The sequence below is a fragment of the Vidua macroura genome, chromosome 20 (genome assembly GCF_024509145.1).
Source record: "Vidua macroura isolate BioBank_ID:100142 chromosome 20, ASM2450914v1, whole genome shotgun sequence".
NCBI lineage: Eukaryota > Metazoa > Chordata > Aves > Passeriformes > Viduidae > Vidua > Vidua macroura.
The window spans coordinates 4500443-4522246 of NC_071590.1; the positions used below are offsets into that span (position 1 = coordinate 4500443).

At 40.0% G+C, this 21804-nt stretch overlaps 1 protein-coding gene across 1 annotated transcript in view; it reads right to left on the bottom strand.

The window, feature by feature from the left end:
* RABEP1 (rabaptin, RAB GTPase binding effector protein 1) overlaps positions 1-21804 on the bottom strand; it is a 47586-nt gene that overhangs the window by 24226 nt on the left and 1556 nt on the right. Inside the window, exons 2-4 of the mRNA XM_053995528.1 lie at positions 5251-5379; positions 3155-3358; positions 1807-1967 (exon numbers count right to left, since the gene is read on the bottom strand). Of these exons, the coding sequence (XP_053851503.1) occupies positions 1807-1967; positions 3155-3358; positions 5251-5379 (494 nt within the window). The remainder of the gene's footprint in view (positions 1-1806; positions 1968-3154; positions 3359-5250; positions 5380-21804) is intronic.

The following is a 21804-nucleotide window of genomic DNA, read 5'->3' on the forward strand; positions in this document are numbered from 1 at the left end:
GATCCAGTTTTGAACCTCCATTCAGCTTCAACCAAAGTCTTTTTGTACTTAATAAGACTAAAACCTTTTCTTAAAAACAGTAAATGTCTTACAATTGCAGTGGGATTAGAACAGGCTTTACCCTAACTCTTATCTTTGAAATCAGGGCTCCATGAAGAGCAGTCCCACAGCAATAATGCAACTACAACTAGCAATAGCCAGGAATCTCTTCCTAAGTCTCAGAAAAATAACTCCATTTTGCAACACTAACACTGATTGCTTGCTACAACATAGTAGAAATAGCTAAAAAGTTTCTCCACACTGCATTTCTTCTGCTGACAGCAAGCAGGAACAGGGACATGCAGTGATGTGGCAGATTATCAAATGTTAACCTACTTCATTATTGAATATAGGTTCAGTCACTACTTTAAAATTGTATTAGCACACCTTTAAGACTAAGGTAAGCTTGCTGAGATGAGAAATTCATGAAAATGCAAGTTATTATAATAAGATACAGAAAGATTTTTATAAAGTACTGATCTATTATGACAGGTTCAATTTCCTTCCCATCTGAAACACATTAAATCTTCAACCTCAAAAAAAAAAAAAAAAAGAAAAAAAAAAGAAAATTCAAACTCAAGACAAGGCACCTCAATCTACTTCTATGAACTTTTCTCAGTCACAGATCTTTGAACAACTACAACAATATCTGTCCATACTCCAGAGCAATTACTTTTCATCATCCAGAGCTGCTTGTTTTATGACATCAAGGTTCTGTACTTCCTAGGGAGGCAGCAGTACTGTAATGCACAAACATGGCTTACTTTAGAGAAAGAGGAGAGACATCTTAGATATTCTGAGGTTTTAATTGGCACTTGATGTTTTTAAGAGCTGGAAAAAGAAGTAAAAGTAAAGAAGTCTAAAGAAAACTTTATAAAACTGTTGGAATCCTGATGCTGAGAATTTTAAACTTTCTGTGCTTAAAGGCACAGACCCACAAGAGAACACTGCATTTGACCTGAGGTCATGGAACAGGCTTTTGAAATTGATTAATAGCACTGGGATTAGGGGTGTGTAGTTGGCTAGAAGTGTGTAATATCATGTGTAATATGTGGAAAACTTAGAGTTTGGGGTTTTAGAATATAGAAATAAATATGAAGCAAGATGGAGGTTTTAGGGCAGGTTGTTCTTCTTTACCTTCTTCCTGGGTTTGGGTGATGTTTTGTGGTTGGACAGAAAAGTCCACATTGCGGGCTTTGAGGGATCAGTTATTGGTTAAAAGGGAAAATAATCTAGGTGTCCTTTCTTAATTGGATAGTTTAGTTTTAAAAGACCTTGTACCAAGAGTCAGTTAGCCATTTTGTGCCTTGCTAATGAAAAACTGCTGAATTCACGGTACTGAGACTGTGACACAGATAAGGAATAATAAACACCTGAGTCTGAACATGAAACTGTCTCAAGTGCCTTCATTCCCCACCTTGAGAAATCAATATAAAACTGCAGTCAATCCAGAAAAATCTAAAGGTGGTTTTACTTGAGCTTATTTGACATCATGACAAGTGACTTTACAAGGCTGCCTGTTTTTACAAGTTGAAGGCTAAACTTTACCATCTTCTCAGGTGCAATTCTCTCACTGAATGCACATAATTAGGAACAAAGTCTTTAAGGCTTTAAATGGATTAGGTCATGATGACTTCCATGAACAAAGGCTGGCAGCACCAGGCTGTGTGAACTGCTGAGGAATTCCAGCAGCCATAGGAATGAACGCATGCATGACCCCACAGGCCTATCCTCAAACAGAAACTGAGGAACTCCATTGCAATGTACCTTTTTCATTTCATTTTCTAGGTTTTCTTCCTCCTGGCCTTCAGAGAGTCGCCTCCTTAACTCCGCAATTTCCCGCTCCATGTTCTCTCGGTACTGGCTCCACTGAGCTCGCTCTTGCTCCATCCTGTGGTGATACTGCAGCTCATAGTCACGAACAGTCTCTAGAAAACAGCATTTTCAAAACTTATTTTCAATGTAAGTTAAAGAACAAAGCTTTAGGAACTCCATCTCCAACCACTCAATGATTTACTATAATTAATCAAAACTAGGACAACTCTCCCTTCCCTTGGACTCCTACCCCAAAACCCAAATACATAAGAACTGAAATTAAATTTCAATTAGTACCATCAACAGAATAGAGAGAAACTATCCCCAAAAACTGTACAACTCCTAATTTCAAGGAAACATACACAACTAATATCCTATTTAGCAGCACATTTTGTACCTCCAGGTACACCATCCAAACAAATTACTAAAACCTTAAAAAGGTACTCCAAAATTCAAACTTCTCACATAGCTTCCATTTCCCCAGGATTCATATGACCCCTCTCAGCTCAGGAGCTGTCTGTTTACACTGGCACAGCTGAGCCTTAATCTAGGTCCATGTATCTGTGCAGATCATAAATAAACAGACATTTGTGTACTCAATATACATGAAGGTTTGTCTGTTCTGGGTGAAAAGCACAATGAGGTGATGGAAAAACTGCCCACAGCCGACAGGCACTAGGCTCAGGATGGTGTGATCCTGTCTGTGAACCTTTAAGAAAACAGACATTTGTGACAATAGGCTGTTCCCATTTCATATCCTTTAGTTCATTCCCTTTCTCTCAGAAATGTCAACAGCTGTGCAACGTGCAAATATAACAAGGAATAGATCAGAACTATCCAGAAAAAAAACACCCAGGACTGAGAGAGCAGCATGTGCAGTCATTACCCTGGGGGAAGGCCCATGTGAGTACTGGAGGGACACTTGACTGTGTGAGAGCAGAACTGTGTTCACACAGAAGGAAAAAAGAGAATCATGCTGGCAGCTTAAAGCTGTTTGCAGACTTGTCAAATTACAGGCATCATACTTATCTTCGTGGAAGGATGAAGTATCACATTCATAGTCCCTCAAAAATGCTTTGCATATACATGAGGTTCCCATGGCCATGAATTCTAAATTCTGTCCTCTAGTTGACAATGAAAAACCCATCAAGCTCCTTTTCACAGCCTTGGGAATTACACTTCATCCAGCCCTTCTGCAGCTTTCCCAAGCCATAACAATTATCCATACTCTGAGGAAGAGCAGGCACAAATCCCTGAAGACATCAGGGTGGCTGATCTCAGCAGCTTGCCTGGTTCTTACCTTTCATGATGGCCTGGAGGGAAGCCACTTCTTCTTGCCACTGCCTCTTGACCTCATCGATGGCCTCCTGCTTGGTGGTCTCTGACACTGTGGCTATGGCCTTGATGTTCTCCATTTCAGCGTGGGCCTCCATCAGCTGGGTCCGCAGCTGGCCCAGGTCATCCTGGGCTGCCTGCAGCACTGCATTCTGTCTTTTCAGGTCCTCTGAAAGGAGGATTGTATACATTTAGCTAGATTAATGAGTTCAACCTGAAGTGTAGCCCCAGTTGCTATGGCAAAGAACTGAAGGGAGTGAAGGAAGCAATGGTATTAAAACATCCACCTGTAATGACTGAACAAATGTTGGCAGGTCTCTTCAGGGAATGCTATTTCTTGACTTTGCTTGCCCTTGCCTTTTATTAAAGGAGCACCTTGTGGATACAGACACTAGATATAACTAGGACCTATATACCTGATGAAAGTGAATTGTGCTTTTCATCAGTTCTTATTATTTAACTAATTCTGGAAATGAATCTGGAAAAGGCACAAACAGACTGGAGAACAGTTTTCCCCCCATTTCTGGGACCAACTTGGTTCTTAATTTGGATGGAACACTTCATACTGCTTGAACAGAAACACTCTGTGACCACTTTGGAGAGTACACACACGAAAAATATGCAGCCTAATTCACTCTTTACCAAAGACTTTGGTAAAACTGAGCTTCTGCAAAGAAAAGGGATACATTCAATGGAACACCCACTACTTCCCTAATTGTTGCAACTATAAACAGAAATTAAACTAACTTCATATTATCCTCCTGAGTTTTCAGCTAATCTGAAATAGACACTTCTGGAAGACATATATTATATAATTAATTCCAAAAGCACTACCACAAAATATGTGTTTTATGTGCACATGGCCTGCTTCTATGGCAATCACTTTTAGCAGAAACATCTGGCCAGCACACAACCAACATCAAGCTATCTCCATGTATTTCCCTCAGGGCCAAAAAGCTGAATCAATCCTGGTGCTCTCACCCCTGATAGAGAATATAGAACCCAGAGCTAATCAAATACTTAAAAGGACATTAATCCTTGTGTTAAAAATCCAAGCCTCTGTAACATTAATGTTCTTAGTTTTCAAATGATAGTGTTGAAGATGGGTCCCAACAGCCCCAATGAACATTTAGGAGAGGGTCTTGGAGACAGGGAGGGGGAAAAAACTTTTTTTTTGGGGGGGGGGGGGGGGGGGAGGAAAAATAATTGCTTGTATACTGTCCTCTGGTGTCTTTTCACTTCAGTAGCTGTGAAAGTTGGGGTGTTTTTTCGTCCCCTATCACAATTTATTTTGTATTTTTTGACTGTACCAAAATGGGAGAATTATTGCTGATCTCATCAGTAGTGTCTTGTATCTTAAATTTCCTTTCATCCAGCCTTAGAAACACAAGTAAATAGGCTTGCTGTATGATCCAATCTTCATTATGCCTGTTGTATTTCTGCTCTCATAAGCTTATGCAGCAGCTGCAGTCTTAATGCATTATGTTTTGGCTCTGCTTTTATATGTTAAAGACAGGAAAATCACCAGAATTAGATAAATCAATCTGGCTCTCAGAACAGCTACCTCTACTCTCTGATCCTTCATCAGATATTTGAGCTCATATGATTTAAATTTTCCTATAAATTGTGTTATTGAAATAGATGCCCTTGGCTGGTATTAAAACTTTTATAATGTTTGCCTGCTTATAGCCTACCTCAGATGGAAATTTAAGACAAATAAATGCTACATTATAAAAAAGGCAACAGAGTAGAAACAGCACAGCATCCAGGCTATATCTTTCCATTTACCAGATCAGCTCCTGCTCAGAGAGCACACCTTCAGGAAATTAGTATTAAAACTCAGTGGTGGTGTTTCTGCATGGACATCAAGTTGCTTTGGCTCCTATCCATGAGGCAGATCTTTAAATTTAATTTTAAAGTTCATTCTAGGATGCTCAATAGTCACCTATTGAATCTCTTACATTCTTATTATAACTGTTTAAAAGACTATGCTTCATACAGGGATTATTTGAAAATGAAGTTCAATAACCTTTAGAATAATTCAGAGAACTGAGGACTTACCTTCCTTAGCCAGGTATAACTCCTTAAATTTTGCTCTCTTTTGATTAAATTCTTGCTCAAGTTGCTGCTTTGTGCGCAGAAATTCTGCATTGACCTTTTCCAATTCTGCTACCCGTTGTAGAAGAGCATCTAAAAATAAAGCAGAAGATAAGGTACATCACTAACAGTTATCCAGACATCCCATTCTGCAAGGCTGAGGTTTGGAGCCTACTCTTTTTAAAATATCTTTACTCATTAGCTCTACTGTTGCCCTATGATAATGAGGAAAACTAGCCAGTCCTTTAAGGAACAAAGGAAGGTAGGTTTTCTTAAGAATGTAACACCAAATTCTAATTAAACATCTCTAGGGAACTAGAGGGAATGTGGCAGGGAGTTCTGCAGAAAACAATCTTCCAAAGAAAACCACAATCTGGTATCTGGTATATACAATGAAGGAAGAAATAGAAATAATTCTGGTGATGGTTTTTTCCCCTGGGAAGTGTGTGAGGGCTGAGCAATAAAGCACCAAGTGCTCAGAGGCTGAGGTCAAAGAAAGCAAAGTGACAGCAGCTCAGCTAACAGCTATGAAAGAGCAAAGCACAGGAAGGAAACCCTGTGAGCTAAAAATTAGGTGCCATTATCAATCCAGTCTTCAGTTCTGCATGTTAACTCTCCTCATTTCCAGCAGGTAAAAATCCTCAAGGGAGCACATACATCGCTGTTTTCCAGAATTTACCACATCAGCCCTTCATCTGGTGGTACAACAAAATAAGGAAGAGTAGGAAGACTACAAAGATGGTTATAACATGCTTATTATTCAAAAAAAAAAAAAAAAAGATACCATTTTATGATGCTATAAAGATCCCATACAATCACTAACCTATCTGCATGTGCAATATCAACTTCTTTGCACCTCAAGTTCTGCTATAGGTGGCAGTTTCAACTTGCACACCTCAGAATTCAAATATGAATTAGAAAGAGAAGACTGATGAACCAGAATAAAACACATCTCCCTGCTGCAATGCACTGGGGAAAACAATGAGACTCTACATGAGTCTCTGTGTTCTGCAAAAGCATTCTGTGGGCATGTTCCAACTCTGCCGTGCAAAGTGAATCACTTCAGTTACAGCCTCTATATAGCACAGACTAGATACACAAAATATTGATCCATCAGAGGTGTCTGTGTATCCCATCCAACACTTCCCACCACATCCAAGTACTGAAAACACAATCCAAAGGCTACACTGCTTCAGCATCAAACATTCAGACTCACAAACAGCTGGAAGCAGCTCTACAGCTTGCAGTGGTAAAACACTGCATGGGCAATGCCATTGAGATGGGGCCAGTTATTTTTGGTACCAGATGATGTAGAGTAAGAGCAGACACAAACAAAAGGATCTTATAAAAGCACAATATATTTTACTGATTGCTGGTCATAACAGCTTATGGTGCTACAAAATACAGCACCTAATCTCATCAGCTCTGTACTGAATAAAAGATAAATGCAGATATAGGAGTGACAAAATTTTAATGTCGCTTTAAAAAAAAAATCCTAATTTTGGGGTTTTTTTATCACCTTAAATACAAACACATAGGTTTTTCTAGCCAGCATAAAGGGGGGATAGTTCCTTATGTGATAGATCCTTATGTGGATAGTTCAAAGCCAACTGCACAGGAGTGTTCTCCAGAAAATGAAAGGAATCTGCAGCAAAGACACACTGAGAGCAAAGCTTCAAGTGAGTTCAGAGAGTGTCCGGATCAAAACCAGGGATGAAACAGCACATGTGGAACCAAGTCTGGGTAGGAAAAATGCTTCCCAAGGTTAAAGGGTTGCCTTTGATCTCTTGCAAAGGGAAAGGGTTTGCTTGTGTTTCCACTCCCCACAGTCCTGCGCAGAGCCCGCAACCACCGTGGCACCTCCTGCTCCACAGCCCACAAACAGCTGGGCTGGCCCTAAGGAGCTGGGCTTGAGCTCAGCTTCAGCTCCTCAAGGGAAACTCCTGGAGGCACTAGAGCCTAAGGGAGCTGTGTGCCAGGGCCAGCCAGGCAGCTCTGCATCCACAGGTATCACCCTGCAGCCTCAGCACACATTCCAACTGAACAAGGAGGAATCTGGACATCATTCACCTTGCAAATACTCTTTTGAAGACCACACAAAGAAACTGTTCCATTATACAGTTAGTAATTCTGAAAGTTAAACCAACTGTAGACTTGACTCTCCGGCCCTCAAAGATGACTCGAGCATTCCTTGTTTACTTAATTCCCTTTCCATCTTCCTTCAGCAGAGAGACAGCAGCAGCTGTGCTGCTGCACCCATCAGAAAGTGCAAAGCAACCGAGCTGTACTTCTTCTGAAGGTGTGAGTTGCTTCTGCTGAGGTTGGAAGGGCAAGAGGACACCCCAAGAGCAGAACGTTCAAGTGCTTTCAACTGGGCAAAAACAGACTCATCCTTTTAAAATCCTCCTGTCCAAGCAGAAAGAGGGAGGGCAGTCACCAAGAAGGAAATGAAATTTAAATATTTACATTTTTATAGTATTCCCCCCTCTCTCCAGCCTGGCAGTTATGTCTAAAACATAATAAATAAACAGCTAAATTATCAACCCCCTCCACAACTGAGCTCTGGCAGCTGTCAGGGCCAGCTGCAGGCATTCAAAAAAACAAGCAGTTTAAGATCTCAACTGCAGGTCATCCATCACTGCAACTGTGCATTAACATTGTTCTTTCAATTCTGTACTAAGTTTAAAGTGGTTTTACCACCTGTGCTACATATACAGCTCAGGACAGACCTCAGCACATCCCCACTGCAGTGAGACAAGGCACAAACTTGAGGACAAAAGGCTTTATAGGTCAACATCAACCCCCTCAAACACACCTGCATAACAAGTAAAAGCAAAAGAAAGTTTATTTTCTGAGACACCCTAACAACTACCACCTTTCTGCTAAGTGATTAAGTTTGCAAAGAAATTAGTTTCTTCCTGAGAGGTACAATTTGTACAAAAGCCATACAGATGCTTCCCAAAATGCAAGTGTGATCCCAAGCCCAGACTGCCAGGCACAGGTAGCCTCGGGCTCCATGGCACAGATTTAAGTCCACCTGGAAATGCACTGGAGTCAATGGCAGGAAATGGGCTCATCCACAGATTTCCAATTAGGCCTTTGTCATTTATAACTTAATTTTCACTCTGAATTTAGATCCAACTCACCTCAGGCTATAACAGAGCTGAAAAAGAAAACTTAGTTGCTGTCACAGGCTATCAATTTAAAGCCAGCCCCAAAAGCAAGCCATCCATTTGCAGTGAGTATTGTCCGGGCTGCCAGCTATCAATGTTTAACCAGGGATGAGGCAGAGCAAACACAGCCCTGGAGATGGGCAGCGCTGCTGGAGCTGTGCCCGACTGCAACCGGATCCGGGGTCACACAGCACCGGCACGGAACGCTCTGTATTTCCTCACAGCAGCACTGTGAAGACCTAATTCCCTATTTAGGGCCCTCTTTAGGGCCCTAGGTCATCAAACAAACAAAAACCCTAAAGAAACCCCAAAAACCCTATCAATTTCTTAATTTCGGAAATAGCACTGAGAAAACTTTAAATTAAAATGGATATGCCAAACTAAAAAAATCCTAACAAGAAATCCTCTTGGCCAACAATTTAAAATAGTGTTTTTTCACAGATTATTAGGCTAAAAAGACTACAGAAGACAGAGTTATAGATGCCAATTAAATCACTAGCTTTATTTCTAGCTAGCAACACAGATTTTGCAGAGACACTCCAGGTCAGACAAGGGATCCCCCATCTCCTGTGGAGCACTGACATTACAGCAAAGCACAGTGAATATCATCATGTGCCTTAACCAGGGAGAAGAACCCAAAAGAAGGGCAGCAAAATCCATTTCAGAGCAGACTCATCAATTTACAGGAGAGCCATGAAACTGCTGCAATACATGAAGAGAAACTAGTGAAAAAAGATACAGGTTTCTCTTAACCCACTGCACAGCAGAATTCCAACTCTAGGAAAACCACACATTTCTTATTGACTAGTTATTTATATGCTGTTCCACAGATCAGCTCCAAAAAGAGTTAAATTTTATATATGATAGTTTCCAGTTACACAAACATGTAGCGATCATTCCAGAACTAAGACAGACAAAGCTGATTATCAATAAGACTATTTTTGAATACCAGGTCTATTTATAAAATTAATGCCATAGAGCTTTCTGCTTGATATTTAAAGAGTAAAACATGACATCAAGAGTTCAGTCCAACATAGCTGAAATATGAAAACAGAGCAGAAAAAAACTTACATGTACAATCAACTTTTTGGAGACAAAAAATAGTTTCTGTCATTTTCTACCTTTCTTTTGCTATCATTACTTGAAACAAAGTATGAAAAAATACTTATTCCTATGAATGAGAGTTTCTACTATGACTTTCTACTGTTTTCCATGAGCACTAATTTTCATTTATCATGACATCATACTGGAGCCACAAATATACTACTACATAAACTTTTAATCTAAGTCTGCCACCAGACCATTCATATAGACTGTTAAATGCTTTTCTTTATTTTACTCAAACAAGATTTGATGAAAAAAGAACAACCAACTCCCACACTCTTACAATAAACCCCAATTTAAAGCCTATAAACCCCCAATAAACCCCAGCTGTTTGCATGAGACAGAAGCAAAGGAACAGATTATGGTTCTTTGAACAAGCATGTTAAACAGAAGCAATTCCTGACTTATGAAATGGGGTTGCTTTATTTTCAATAAACATTTTCCCTTACACACAGATAACCAACAGCAGCAGATCAAACTCGAGGGAAAAAAAAAAAACCAGGAAGAAAAGAATCATTTGCTTTTCTCAAACTCGCAAGCATCAAGCATTTAATTTACTGGGACAAATGGCTCAAGCTCACCAGTCACACTTTCCTTGTCTTATTTGAGGGCAGAGAATGACCCCTGACTTCTCACTTGCCACCTTCTGTTTCAGAGTGGCACCAAATGCCTCCAACTGTCACAGCTCCCCTTCCAGAGCGTTTCACTGTGTGTGGTGAGGAGAACTCAAGCCCAGAAAGGGGAAAACCAGGGGGCTCTGCCCCACAGCTGTGCCCTGGCACAGGACCTGCTCCCCAGCACTGCAGAAGAGGCTCGGGCAGTTCCCCATTTTGGGCAGTGCAGCTTTCAGACACTGCTGCATTCATCCAGCCATTTCTGGCTGACTGTACAGCCGAAGGTTATGTGACATCCACACTTTGTTCTCTATTGACTAAACATTTGCAGGCAAACAATCCAGTACCAATTTAAGGCCAAATCCATAAAACTTGGTGTTGCTGACAAATGCAGGTATCACCATGCAGATCAGAGCCTTGCTGCATCATATCTGTTACAGAAGCTTTATATTTATTACAGTAAATCAGCAAGTGCAGGATGAAAAACATTCAGCCAAGCATTGCATGTTAAAAACATTTAAACACATAATAAATACTTTATTAATATCAAGTGGAAGTTTGCAATATATTATTAAAGTTTGAAAGTAATGTTATTTTTAATTGAAGCTGAATGACCAACATCTTTCCACTATAGCCTGTAATCTCAGTAGTGCCTATTCCTACTCTTTATTTTTCTTTTTTATGCTAAACATTGTGCGGCATCCTACGTTAAGGATCTTAGAGAGAAAATGAAAAGCCATCACTAAATTAAAGTAATTAAAATCTGAAGAAATTTAGATGTTTGAATAAATGGGAAGACTCTCTTCTATAATACAATCAAGAATCACAGAATGGTTTGGGCTGGAAGGGACCTTAAAAATCATCTCATTACAAACCCCTGGCTTGTGCAGGGACACTTTCCATTACATGAGGCTGCTCCAAGCCCTATCCACCCTGGCCTTGGACACTTCCAGGGATGAGGCAGCCACAAGAAGAGAACAAGCAAAAGGGAGAGAAAACAAAGGTCCTTTAAATGGCTTAATTAAACCTGCAGAGATAAACAGCCATATGCAGTAACAACCAAGTAATTTTCCCCAACAGCACAGCAAACATCTTCATGCACAATTACAAGGAAAAGAAGGCCAACACACAGTTTCTCCTTCCCCATTTTTTTCCACTTCCCACTTTTTCCTCCCTTTTCACAGTACTCACAATGTGTTAACTACTTCCTTGCTTTGTTATTGCCTCCTTCATGTTCTTTCCTGGACAGCAGGAAAGCAGGCAGTTGCTTCCTGGGGTCCAGATCTCCATCTCATGACACTCCATTTCACTCAGTAAAGGAGAATCACACCTGACTTCCAGTTTGGTAAACCCACTTCACGTGACTCTTACATTACTTCATGAAGTAATGCTCTTCTATACACTTAGTCATTCTGACCCCAGGTTAACTTAAGTCTAGTTTTAAATTTATGCATAGTTAACCATTATTTACATTGGACTGCAATGGAACATTGTTCACTCACATCAAGTATCATGGGAATGCACTTAAACATGGATGTCCATGTTGACAAAAGTGAGCTTGAATTTTTTTCCAGCAGTTTCTTTTCATTTGCCAAAAGGATAATTTCTTCCCAAGGATAGTCCCCTACCTCCATCATTACAGCCTGGCTTTTTGTACATCCCTGCTCACCATAGTAGCTGCTTCTCTCCTTTTAACCAGGCTGCCATCAGAACTCTCAGTTCTGTACACACAGTCCTCTCCACAGTAGTCCCAACCTAATGCACAAAAATTTTACCACCATTAGTTTTCACTCTATTTCATCTCTACCACTGATGTTTTGGTGAGGAGAACAATTAGTCAAGAAATTTCAGAAGAACACTATTGGTTAGCATTTTTTTTTCCAAGAAAATCAACCACACTCTGTGCTTTATCATTTCTTTGAATAATTTAAATAGGGCAGCAATGGATGAATTCCAGAGTTGGAAAAGTCAACCAGACAACACCAATAGTGGAATACTATGGAAAGGATTTTGGCTGTATCCTGCTGCTACCACCAGTGAAGCTCCTCAGAAACGCAGTGTTGCTAAGCTTGAATGCATATCAGAGTATTTCAAAAGTCAACAGCAAGCTACAGTCTGGTGAACTTTGAATTCATCTACAGTGACACAAAATGGAGAGAACGGAGTTACCAATCTCATCACAATCACCAGCATTTTCCCTGCTCCCTGAGTGCTTGCATCTTGTTCCCCTTGCTTTAACATTTTTTCTTTTTTATATCTGCTCTTTTTAGGAGGATCAATTTGGGAAAAAAAAAAACAACAACCAAGAAACAAAAAAACAAACCAAAACTGCTCAGTGTCTCCTTGGATTTATGAAGAGGGTTATTTACTCTACAGGCTGTGGGCATTTACTCAGACCAGTCACTGCTTGAGCAAACAAGAGCAGGGTGATGGCAGCACAGAACTGGGCAAGCTGAAGTCCCCAAGAATTGGGCACATTTCTCCAAGAGGGTTCACAGCTGGATTACAGCCCTGCCAGCGCTAGGCCACCCTAGGTACATCTCCACACCCTGCAGGCACAGCAAAGCTTTTTGAGCATTTCACACATCTGAGCTCAGACAATGCAGCTGTCAAACGCTTCACACCTGTCCCTGCCCCTTTCATTTCACCAGCCTGTGCCTCCTCATTGCCTGCAAGATAAACACCAACAGAGGGTGTTTTAAGCAGGCACAGAGGCTCCTCCAGCCTGGAACCAGATCTCCAGCACAGCCACCTATTCCCTTCCACAGTATTTGAAAACAAGTCCCCAAAAATGTCAAGTCACGTAAATCTTCCTGACCAGAGCAAGACTGAAAACATGAATGAGCCTTCGTATTTACACAGGAATATTTCTGCCAAGTTTTTCCACACTACCACGTCTCATCATTTGTATGATATAACCAGAAAATCCAGAACTGGATTACACGTGGCAATTCCACTTGACAGTGAGGTTTTCAGTGTGTCTTCCCAGTTAAAGAAAATTTAAGTTGAGGATATTGTCTGTTTTAGTAAACCACAAGGAATATGATGTTCTGATGAAATAAAAATATTTCAGATTGAGAGCCATTTAGGGAGAGATTCTGATATGCATTTCATTTTACAGGAGACCCCCTACACAATTTGCACTCTGAGCACCACTAATGTAACTGTTCTCTTAAAATGTAAACATTTGCTAAACCCAGACAACAGACTGATTTTATTTCAAGATAATTTAATTGCTGACTCATTTGCAGTGGGAGGAAAAAAAATCCCTGTGACACCTTATTATATGTTTATCACTTTGCCTACAGATTTATTAAAGGCTATCCTCTTCAGGCTGAAAAATGGAAATAAAGTATGACTCAACTCTCAGGAAAAAACAACCAAAAAAAACAACATAAAACAACCCTACTGCATTGTTCTCTTTGATGAAGTTAATATATAAAAGAAAACCATTACATTAATTCCAAAATTCCCCCAGACACCACTAGTCTGAGATCTTGTGCTGTCTTGCTGTTTGTCATGGGGCCAAGAATTGAGGTGTAGCTTTGAGAGCATTCAGGCTACAGACTACCCCAGGTACTCTGCTTCCCCATTTCTGAGCAGTAAAAACAAATTAATGATAACCTAACACACTTAAAAATTCAAAGGAAGGTAACAAAAGTGAAATATAGCTCAACCAAGAAAGTGATGTGGAAGAAACCAGAAAGAAGCCAATGTCTGTGAAATTTATATAGGCAATGGCTTCTGTAATTTATCATTGCTACAGGACACTGCTATGAGGACACTGCCATTTAAAGCAAACTGGCATCTTTATGGACATTTTCAAAAGCTGAAATAATCACAAGAGCATGGAAACTCACTTCCACATGCACAGCTACCAGACAGCACTACAGTAATTTCACAGGTACCAGAAAAACTTCAGAAATAGCAGCAACTATACACAACTCAAGAGTTATGGATGTGAACAAGCAGCACAAAAGGGAGTTAACACCCAATTTCTTTCCCACTGTGGTTCCCTATCCCTTGCCACATAATCTGGCCACTCAAATTGGTATACAGAAAATAAACTAGGAAAGAGAACAGGTAAAAACTTATTTTCAAGGAATAATCATTTCAAAATTTTAGTTGCCAGAACACCAGGTTGTAGGCATGAAAAAACAGCACTGTAGAGTAGCCACTTAAAGGATATAAATCTTAATAAATGGCCTGGAAAATAGCCTGTTGCTAGATATATGTATGGAGACATATTGTGATGTTAAATATAGCATAACAAATAATAATAAGAAAAACAATTAACATATTTATTTGATAAGGAACAGGATACAGATCCTATTATTTGGAGTAAGGTTTCTACAATAATTTAATAGGTTCCCTGAGAACAACAGACTAGTACTCCCCCAAGCCTCAAGAATTTATTTCTTGACAGAAAATACTGCTGAGATTCTATATATTCATATTTTTTGCTACCACTTGTCAACTACATGAATTCCTGAACAGTTGAAAAGGAAGAAAATCCTCCTCCAGCATGAAATTTTCAAATAATTTAAAATATTCCAGGGGTCTAAGCAATACAGAATGGGAAGGCTTTACTAAGCCTGCAGTTACTATCATTTTAAATCAATTTCTGTACTGGTGGTCATCTGACAGGGTAACTCAGCACTCCCACCTCACTGTGAGCACACGTGCCTTTTAGCCCCACCAAGCTATGAGAGCTTTTGACAGCAGTGACAGCATCAGAAGTGATACAGGAAAAAGTTGGAGGGTGAGAGGGGAGTGAGTATCAAACCAGGTCCAAAGCAGACCACACCTAACACTTGGCTGAGCACAGAGCAGACATGACACACACATGGCAATGAACAGGCAGATCAGAGTAAAGTGGGAAAAAAAAGTCAGAACTATACCCTTGGACTGTCATATTATTACTGTGTGGTCTACACCCTTCCTTTATGCCAGCTCTAATTCTTATCAGGTCTTTCACTAAATTAAACTAATTAATTCAGCAGTGAGTCGTTCTCAACTGGGTGACTGAGCTGAACTGGGCTCAGTGATGGGTCCAATGTGCAGAGCTGGCACAAAGGAAATGAGGGAAACACAACTGTGGGAGCAGGAAGAAAAGAGCAGGAACAGCTCTTTCAGCAGCAGCAACCTTCTAGACTGGCTTAGCTGCAACATGAAACCACAGCTTATGGGTACAGTCTGATTATCAGTTTAACCTAAGTGCTTGCTGTCTGCCAAAAGAAATAGTCTGGCCTTCCTTCTGTCCCCCACTCTCCCTTGTGGCAACTGAGATGGGTGTAGTCATGCAGCAGAACTTACTTTTTAAAGACTTGATGAGTGACATTTGTAAGTGATAAATGACCTTTTTCAAATCTTGATTTCCACTCAGACTCTCCTGGGGAAGCTGACAAACTAATTGGTATTAGAAAGCAAATTCCAAAGCTCAGGTTTCCCACCAGTGTTTGTACACACAGGTTTTCAACAAATGCAGCTGAAAGAGTTGCACTGCACTGCAGTTTCCAGTATAGAAGTGCTTACACTGGTACAAAACCTAGAGCTGTAGATAAAAATATATCAGAAAACATTCCTATCCCACAATAAGATTAGGCTCACATTTACTCTTACTTGAAAGCAAACACGCAGTTAGATTAGACATTGTAACAGGCCATTACAGCTCCTCCTGATGGATCCTCAGCTAAATGTAATCCTCAGTGCCTCCAACAAATTTAACTCCCTAACATCAGGAGTTAAAGCACCAGTTTGAGATTTAACATCTTTATCTCCAGTTTCATCTAAGACTCCAACAGAAGCTGTGAAGACCAGACAGACAGCTCTAATACCTTCACAGCTAGAAGTGTCACTCAAGCACAGAACCCAGAGTTTGCCTAATTGCTTTCCCATTAATTTCACATTGGAGAAGATATAAACAGACATTGCAAGCTGGCAATTAAGAAAACCTTACTTGAAACCAATCTTTAAAAGAAAATTTTAAAGATGCAGTATATGACATAAAGATGCCAGCCTGTCAGATGATCTGAATTAACAGAGTCAAATTTATGCTTTGTACTTCACCAAAATAAACCAAGTAACACCACAGATAAAATGTATCAGAGGGATTTTGGCAGAGGTTACTGTTAATGTAAGATGAATGCTCCAATTCTTGGGTCTGAAGTCAATGGGAGTCCAATATGAACTCCTGTAAGCCTTAGGAAAGACAATTTTCTTAGAGGATATTGGACATGAAAATTTATTGTAGATGGTTAAAATACTTACTGCTTGAGCAATAACTTCTAGCACTCCTCTGTTTCTTCCTGTGTATATTAAGGCAATGACACTGAACACACAGATGTAAGGATTGTATTATACTCTGTGGTTTTATCTGCATTACTGTTTGCAAGTTACTGCTTTGTTCTTTTTTTTAAAGCAACCAACCATGGTGCTGCCTCCTCATTTTGCATAGCACTGATGCAGCACAGATGAAAATAAATCATTTCTGTTGGGGAGTATTTTAATGGTGACCAGCCATGCAAATACAAAGTTACCCTACCAAGGCAGGGGTGTGGGGGATAAACAGTTATACAGGAAACACCCATCAAAAATGGTGAACGAGCTGTTTCTCCTTTTGTTGTGCATATTCCTCTCCTTTGTTGCCATTTAAACAGCATTGCAAGTCTTGTTGCAATTATCTGTAAGCTAAAAACGTGTATTGGCAGAAGATACAATACAAACCACACGGTCTATTCAGGTCACTCGCTTAAAGGCATGGGAACACCATTATAATCGACAATGCTGGTTTGGTTTGATCCCCAGGTAATCCTTCCCTCTCACCTCCAGGCTATTCCCTCTGGAATACACACAGTTAATGCTACCATTGCCTTCCAGTTATTGATTCCAATTCACTTTGCCATGTATAACTTCTGTTATTGCATTTTTGCTCCACAGCTTTACCAAAAAAAAACTTTCAAAAACCGCAAAATACAAGATAACTATTAATAAAATCCCACCCAAATTTAAATTTCTTCTCAGTGTGACTCACCACAGTAAGGCTTATTAAGTACTTCTGGCTTATTAAGTAACTAAAAATCAGACTGCCTTTTTTTCTTTTACTCCAGGATTCTGGTTATTTTTCAGTCCCTAACCCAGCCAGACACACAAGACAGGGCCCTTAACTGCACACAGAACCAAATGAGCAGATCACAGCCCTGCTGTTTCCTGTCCTCCTCTCAACTGACACCAACTTTCAGAACTGCTCTGATAGCCAAAAGATGGAACGCTTCTATTTTCTACTTCTATTTCCAAGAGGCATAAGTTAACTTCCAGCAATTAATTTTTTGCAATCTGTGAGGCACTTACCTACAGCAGTTCATAAAGATACCAAGGTATTAAAGAATTAGATATCAGCCAACCTCATGATTAGGTAACTGAAGTTCACCACCTCCAAATTCTATAATCTGTTCTGAAAAAACACTCAGAACCTGAACATACATAAGGCAGGGCTGGAAAACAGATAAGTAGTTCTGTATACCAAGAATAAAGCACAATGAGATCTTCCTGAGTGAGTGACAGGACCTGGAGAGCTCTTAAATAAAGAAAAATATATTTTAAAAAGAGCAAATAAGCCAAGATTCAGCACTGATAGGGAGCCATATTGCTTGGAAAAGAAATTTTTCACTGAGGAAGTTTGTAGAGTCATGTGAGTTTCTCTAGAAGAGGAAGAACAGAGGGATGAGTGCGATCCCACAGAGCTGAGCAAGGCCTGGAGCAGCCAAAACAAGGGCAAGGTCCAGGGGATACCTCCAGACAAGAGGTTGAAAAAGGCAAGAAAGCAATATTAAAGAAGCTGAGGTGGGGGCTGGGAAGGAGGGCTGAGGAAACCAGAAGACTTGGCTGAAGAGCAGCAGTTGCCCAAGACACTGCCAAATGACTGACTGCATGTTTGACCAGGGAGGGAGCAAAAACCTGAGACCAAGGAGCAAGCAAGGCCTTCGCTGTGTGCAGCAGGAATTGCCAAAGCAGATGAAAACAGACATAAAAGGTGATTCAAAAACTTTTATTTTCCCCCTTCATTGTACTGAAGGAGCCAGGCCTGGGAAGAGAAGTGTGGGATAGAAACAGGAAAGAGGGAAGCACCACCACAAGTCAGCTGAACACCAAGAGGAGTTGTGGCTGACAGAAGGAGACATGAATGGGAAAAAAAAAACCAATAAATACACATAATTTCTCATTATATCACTGGTCATGCTGCAGTTCTGCACTCATAGGCTACTACAGGCACTGCTTAGAGAGCAACAGGACAGCTCAGAAGTTTTCTCAAGCACCAGGTACTTTCCAAGTAAAAAACCCCCTCCTCCTTCTGAATAGCACAGAAATATTAACCAAGGGTACACTGCTCACTTGTTCTTCCTATGCCAATTTACACAAAAATATCTAATGATTTAAATTTTTCCAGAGATAATTCATCATCATGCCTAACTGACTATACTATGACTAAAATGACACAATGCTTACCCTATTTATAGAATAACTTGTGGAGGGCAGTACCATTAACTCAGCCACTACTAAATCAGACACTAAAATCAACTCTGCAAGTAAAGGCTGAACCACTGAGAAGTACCAGACCTTCGATGTGAAAGATGTTCCTCTGAAATACACACACACAATGGCTTCCACAGCCTTGTTAATAAGTGCTGCTAATCAAAGTTACCAGTTCTTACCTTGAAAGACTTCAGTCAGAGTAAAGCCAAAGTCTCAAACTTGGGCTTTTCCATTTTTTGAAAAACTACATATTTGGTATTTTTTAAGAAGAGTGTAGTTAAAATACCTAAATTTAGGATAGAAAACTTCACATCTGAGAAGCACTTTTTAATAAAATGCCTGGAGTGAAAATCCAGCAAGTCTGCCAGTCAACCGTCATCCATAATGGAGCCTATGGGATTTGGTCCACTCCCACACTGACAGAAATTGTTTGGTTTAGCTTCTTGAAAGTTTTAAAACAAAATCCCTTCTTCAATCACTTTCAAGGGAGTGCATACAAACTAGTTTGACAGTGGGAATCCAGTCCACCCACCAAGGGCTATGGGAAAGCAGTTAAGCATCCCGAGGCACCAGGCCAGGAAGGGAAGAAAACACATTACTAAGTCCATCTTCTCTGTGACAATGATAAAGAGGCCAAGAAGCAATAAAAATGGGTAAAGAATTTACATCTTCCAGCATCCAAAATGCAAGAGTCAGTCCACAGGTCAAAGCATACTCACTGTGCCTTCTGGCAGATCAACAGGTATTGATAAAGAACATGGTCATGCAAAATTAAGAGATTTGCAATTTGACTTTGACAGGAAAACAGACACCCGAATGTGGATATTCCCATTTCAGAGCAAACTGACCTGCTGAGCAGATCAAAACTTCCTTAGAAACATGTACATTCAAGGTGCCCGTTTTATTTTTGAAACCAAATTTCAGATTTGTCCACTGAAATGACAGAAAAGCACACAGTCTAAAAAACATAAGTGTGAATGTTTGTGTTTTAATTAAAATGCATTTTAGTATATTAATAATATTAGTAATATTATACTAAAATGATAGTAATAATATCATTAGTTATTGAATAATAATAAAGCAAGGGCCGAGCAAAATGAAAGTGAGGGAAGAAATTTTTTGCCTCTTGGAAAGTACCAACAATTTTGAAGTTACTCCCCAAGAGATAAAAGTTTGACATTTGGCAGTTGCATCAACAATGCAGAGCTGAACATCAGCACCCATGGCCAGTCACCTATGAACCACACCTAGCTTGGAGATGAGTAATAGCATTTTTAGATACTTCAATTTTGTTTTAAAGTGATATACTTACAAGGAAAATAACTAGAAATAAAAAAGCACCTGAAGTTTTGTTAGTTAATTTTCTATGTGACATCCCTGACCTCTCCACCAGCAACATTTGCCCCTGGGGTGTGTGACAGTGACAGCAAATCCCAGCTCTTGTTGGGATCCTGGATTATTGACACAGGGACACAATGCGGATCACGGCACTGCTGGTGGCACCAAAATCAATATGGCAACATGCTCCAATCTTCCATCTACAGCTGAGCAGTTCTCTCCACTGAGAGCTGGCACAGCCTCCCACCACTGGCAGACTGACACTTTTTACTGGCCTAAGTTACTCCAATACTGGATCAATTCCTTCTGCCAGCAAATTCTTATTAAAATACTTGATAGACTGTGCCATTAACAGTTTATCACTGAACAATACCAATGGATATGCTAATTATCAGTCTGCACTAATGGTTTAAGTTTAGAGCAGTAAGAAGAGTTTAATAATTGGCCTATCATTCTAATTAACTTTAGTATTGAAGAAATAATGTTTTGTGTTACTGCAGTTCCTTCATCGAAGCGTTTTCCAGAAATGAGAAGGAGAATTAAATCCTGAGCATTCTGAAAGGGAAAAGCTATGCCAACACATTTTGTTTGGCAACCTTACATTCAGAGATGGCAAGCACCCAGATCCAAACTAAACCCAGGAAGCCTGAGAGGTTTGAATTTTGAATATTATATTCAAAGTAAAAATATTTTGAAAAATAAGACATTACAGCTGTGGTAAAGCAATCTAGACTACACACATAAATTAAAATCTCTCCAAAACAAGCCTCTTGACCAGGATCAGCAGGCAGCACAGGTCAAGAGCATGAGCTCCCAGCTCCCAGCACAGAGCACAAAGCTCCAGCAGCAGCCAAGGGCTGCCCTCAGCCTCTCTGTGATTCTTATCATATAGAAACTCTGTTACCCCACACATTGGATTAGAGGGTTATTCATGTCTCCACTAATCCAAAGTACAGACCAGGGTAGGGCACAACACCCATTCTCTTCTATTTCTCTGCACTATTCCTTCCCCTGTTCTTGGGCCCATTTTCATATCAGTGCAGGCTTTAGAATAGAAGACAATTTCTACATTAATTCCTCTCATGTTGTTCCGTATGTTATTTCTACCACAGCAGAAAAAGTAGTAGTTTTATACTTGCTTCCCACAAAACAAATCATAGGTGACGTGTCTTGCATGAGTAAAGAATGCATAAGTTATTTATAATCAATACAAGTAATTATAAAAAGCCATTATTTTTCCTTAGGGGAACATACTAATCCAGTTCTATTTTGTCACATGTAATCTTAAATCGGAGGTTATGCTACTCCTTTAAGCAAGAAATTCAGTGCAGACAACTAAAGATATGAAAAAATTCATTTCCTGAATTTTTTCGTTAAAATAGAACACTTTCAAGGCACACTTTCGGTAAGCTACTTACAAACAAAATTGACACAGATGAGAACAACAGTATAGTAATCAAAGTGGATAAAAAATTCAAACTGGTCCTATGGCTGCCAAAGGAGGATGGGGAGAGGAGCCATTTTAGGAGCTCCAATTCTTTAGTGTAGGACATGGCAACCACTTTCAGAACCCATCCAACTTTCCAGCCAGTCTCCTTCTCTACAGCATCCTCATCTCCCCACAACTAGGGAGCAGAAAAAAGACAGCAATCCATACCTCCTGTAAGACAGGCTTCACCAACCTATCAAACCACTCAATTTATTTGCACCTTTTTGCCTTCCTTTTAAATAGCAACAACACAAACACATCCAACTTG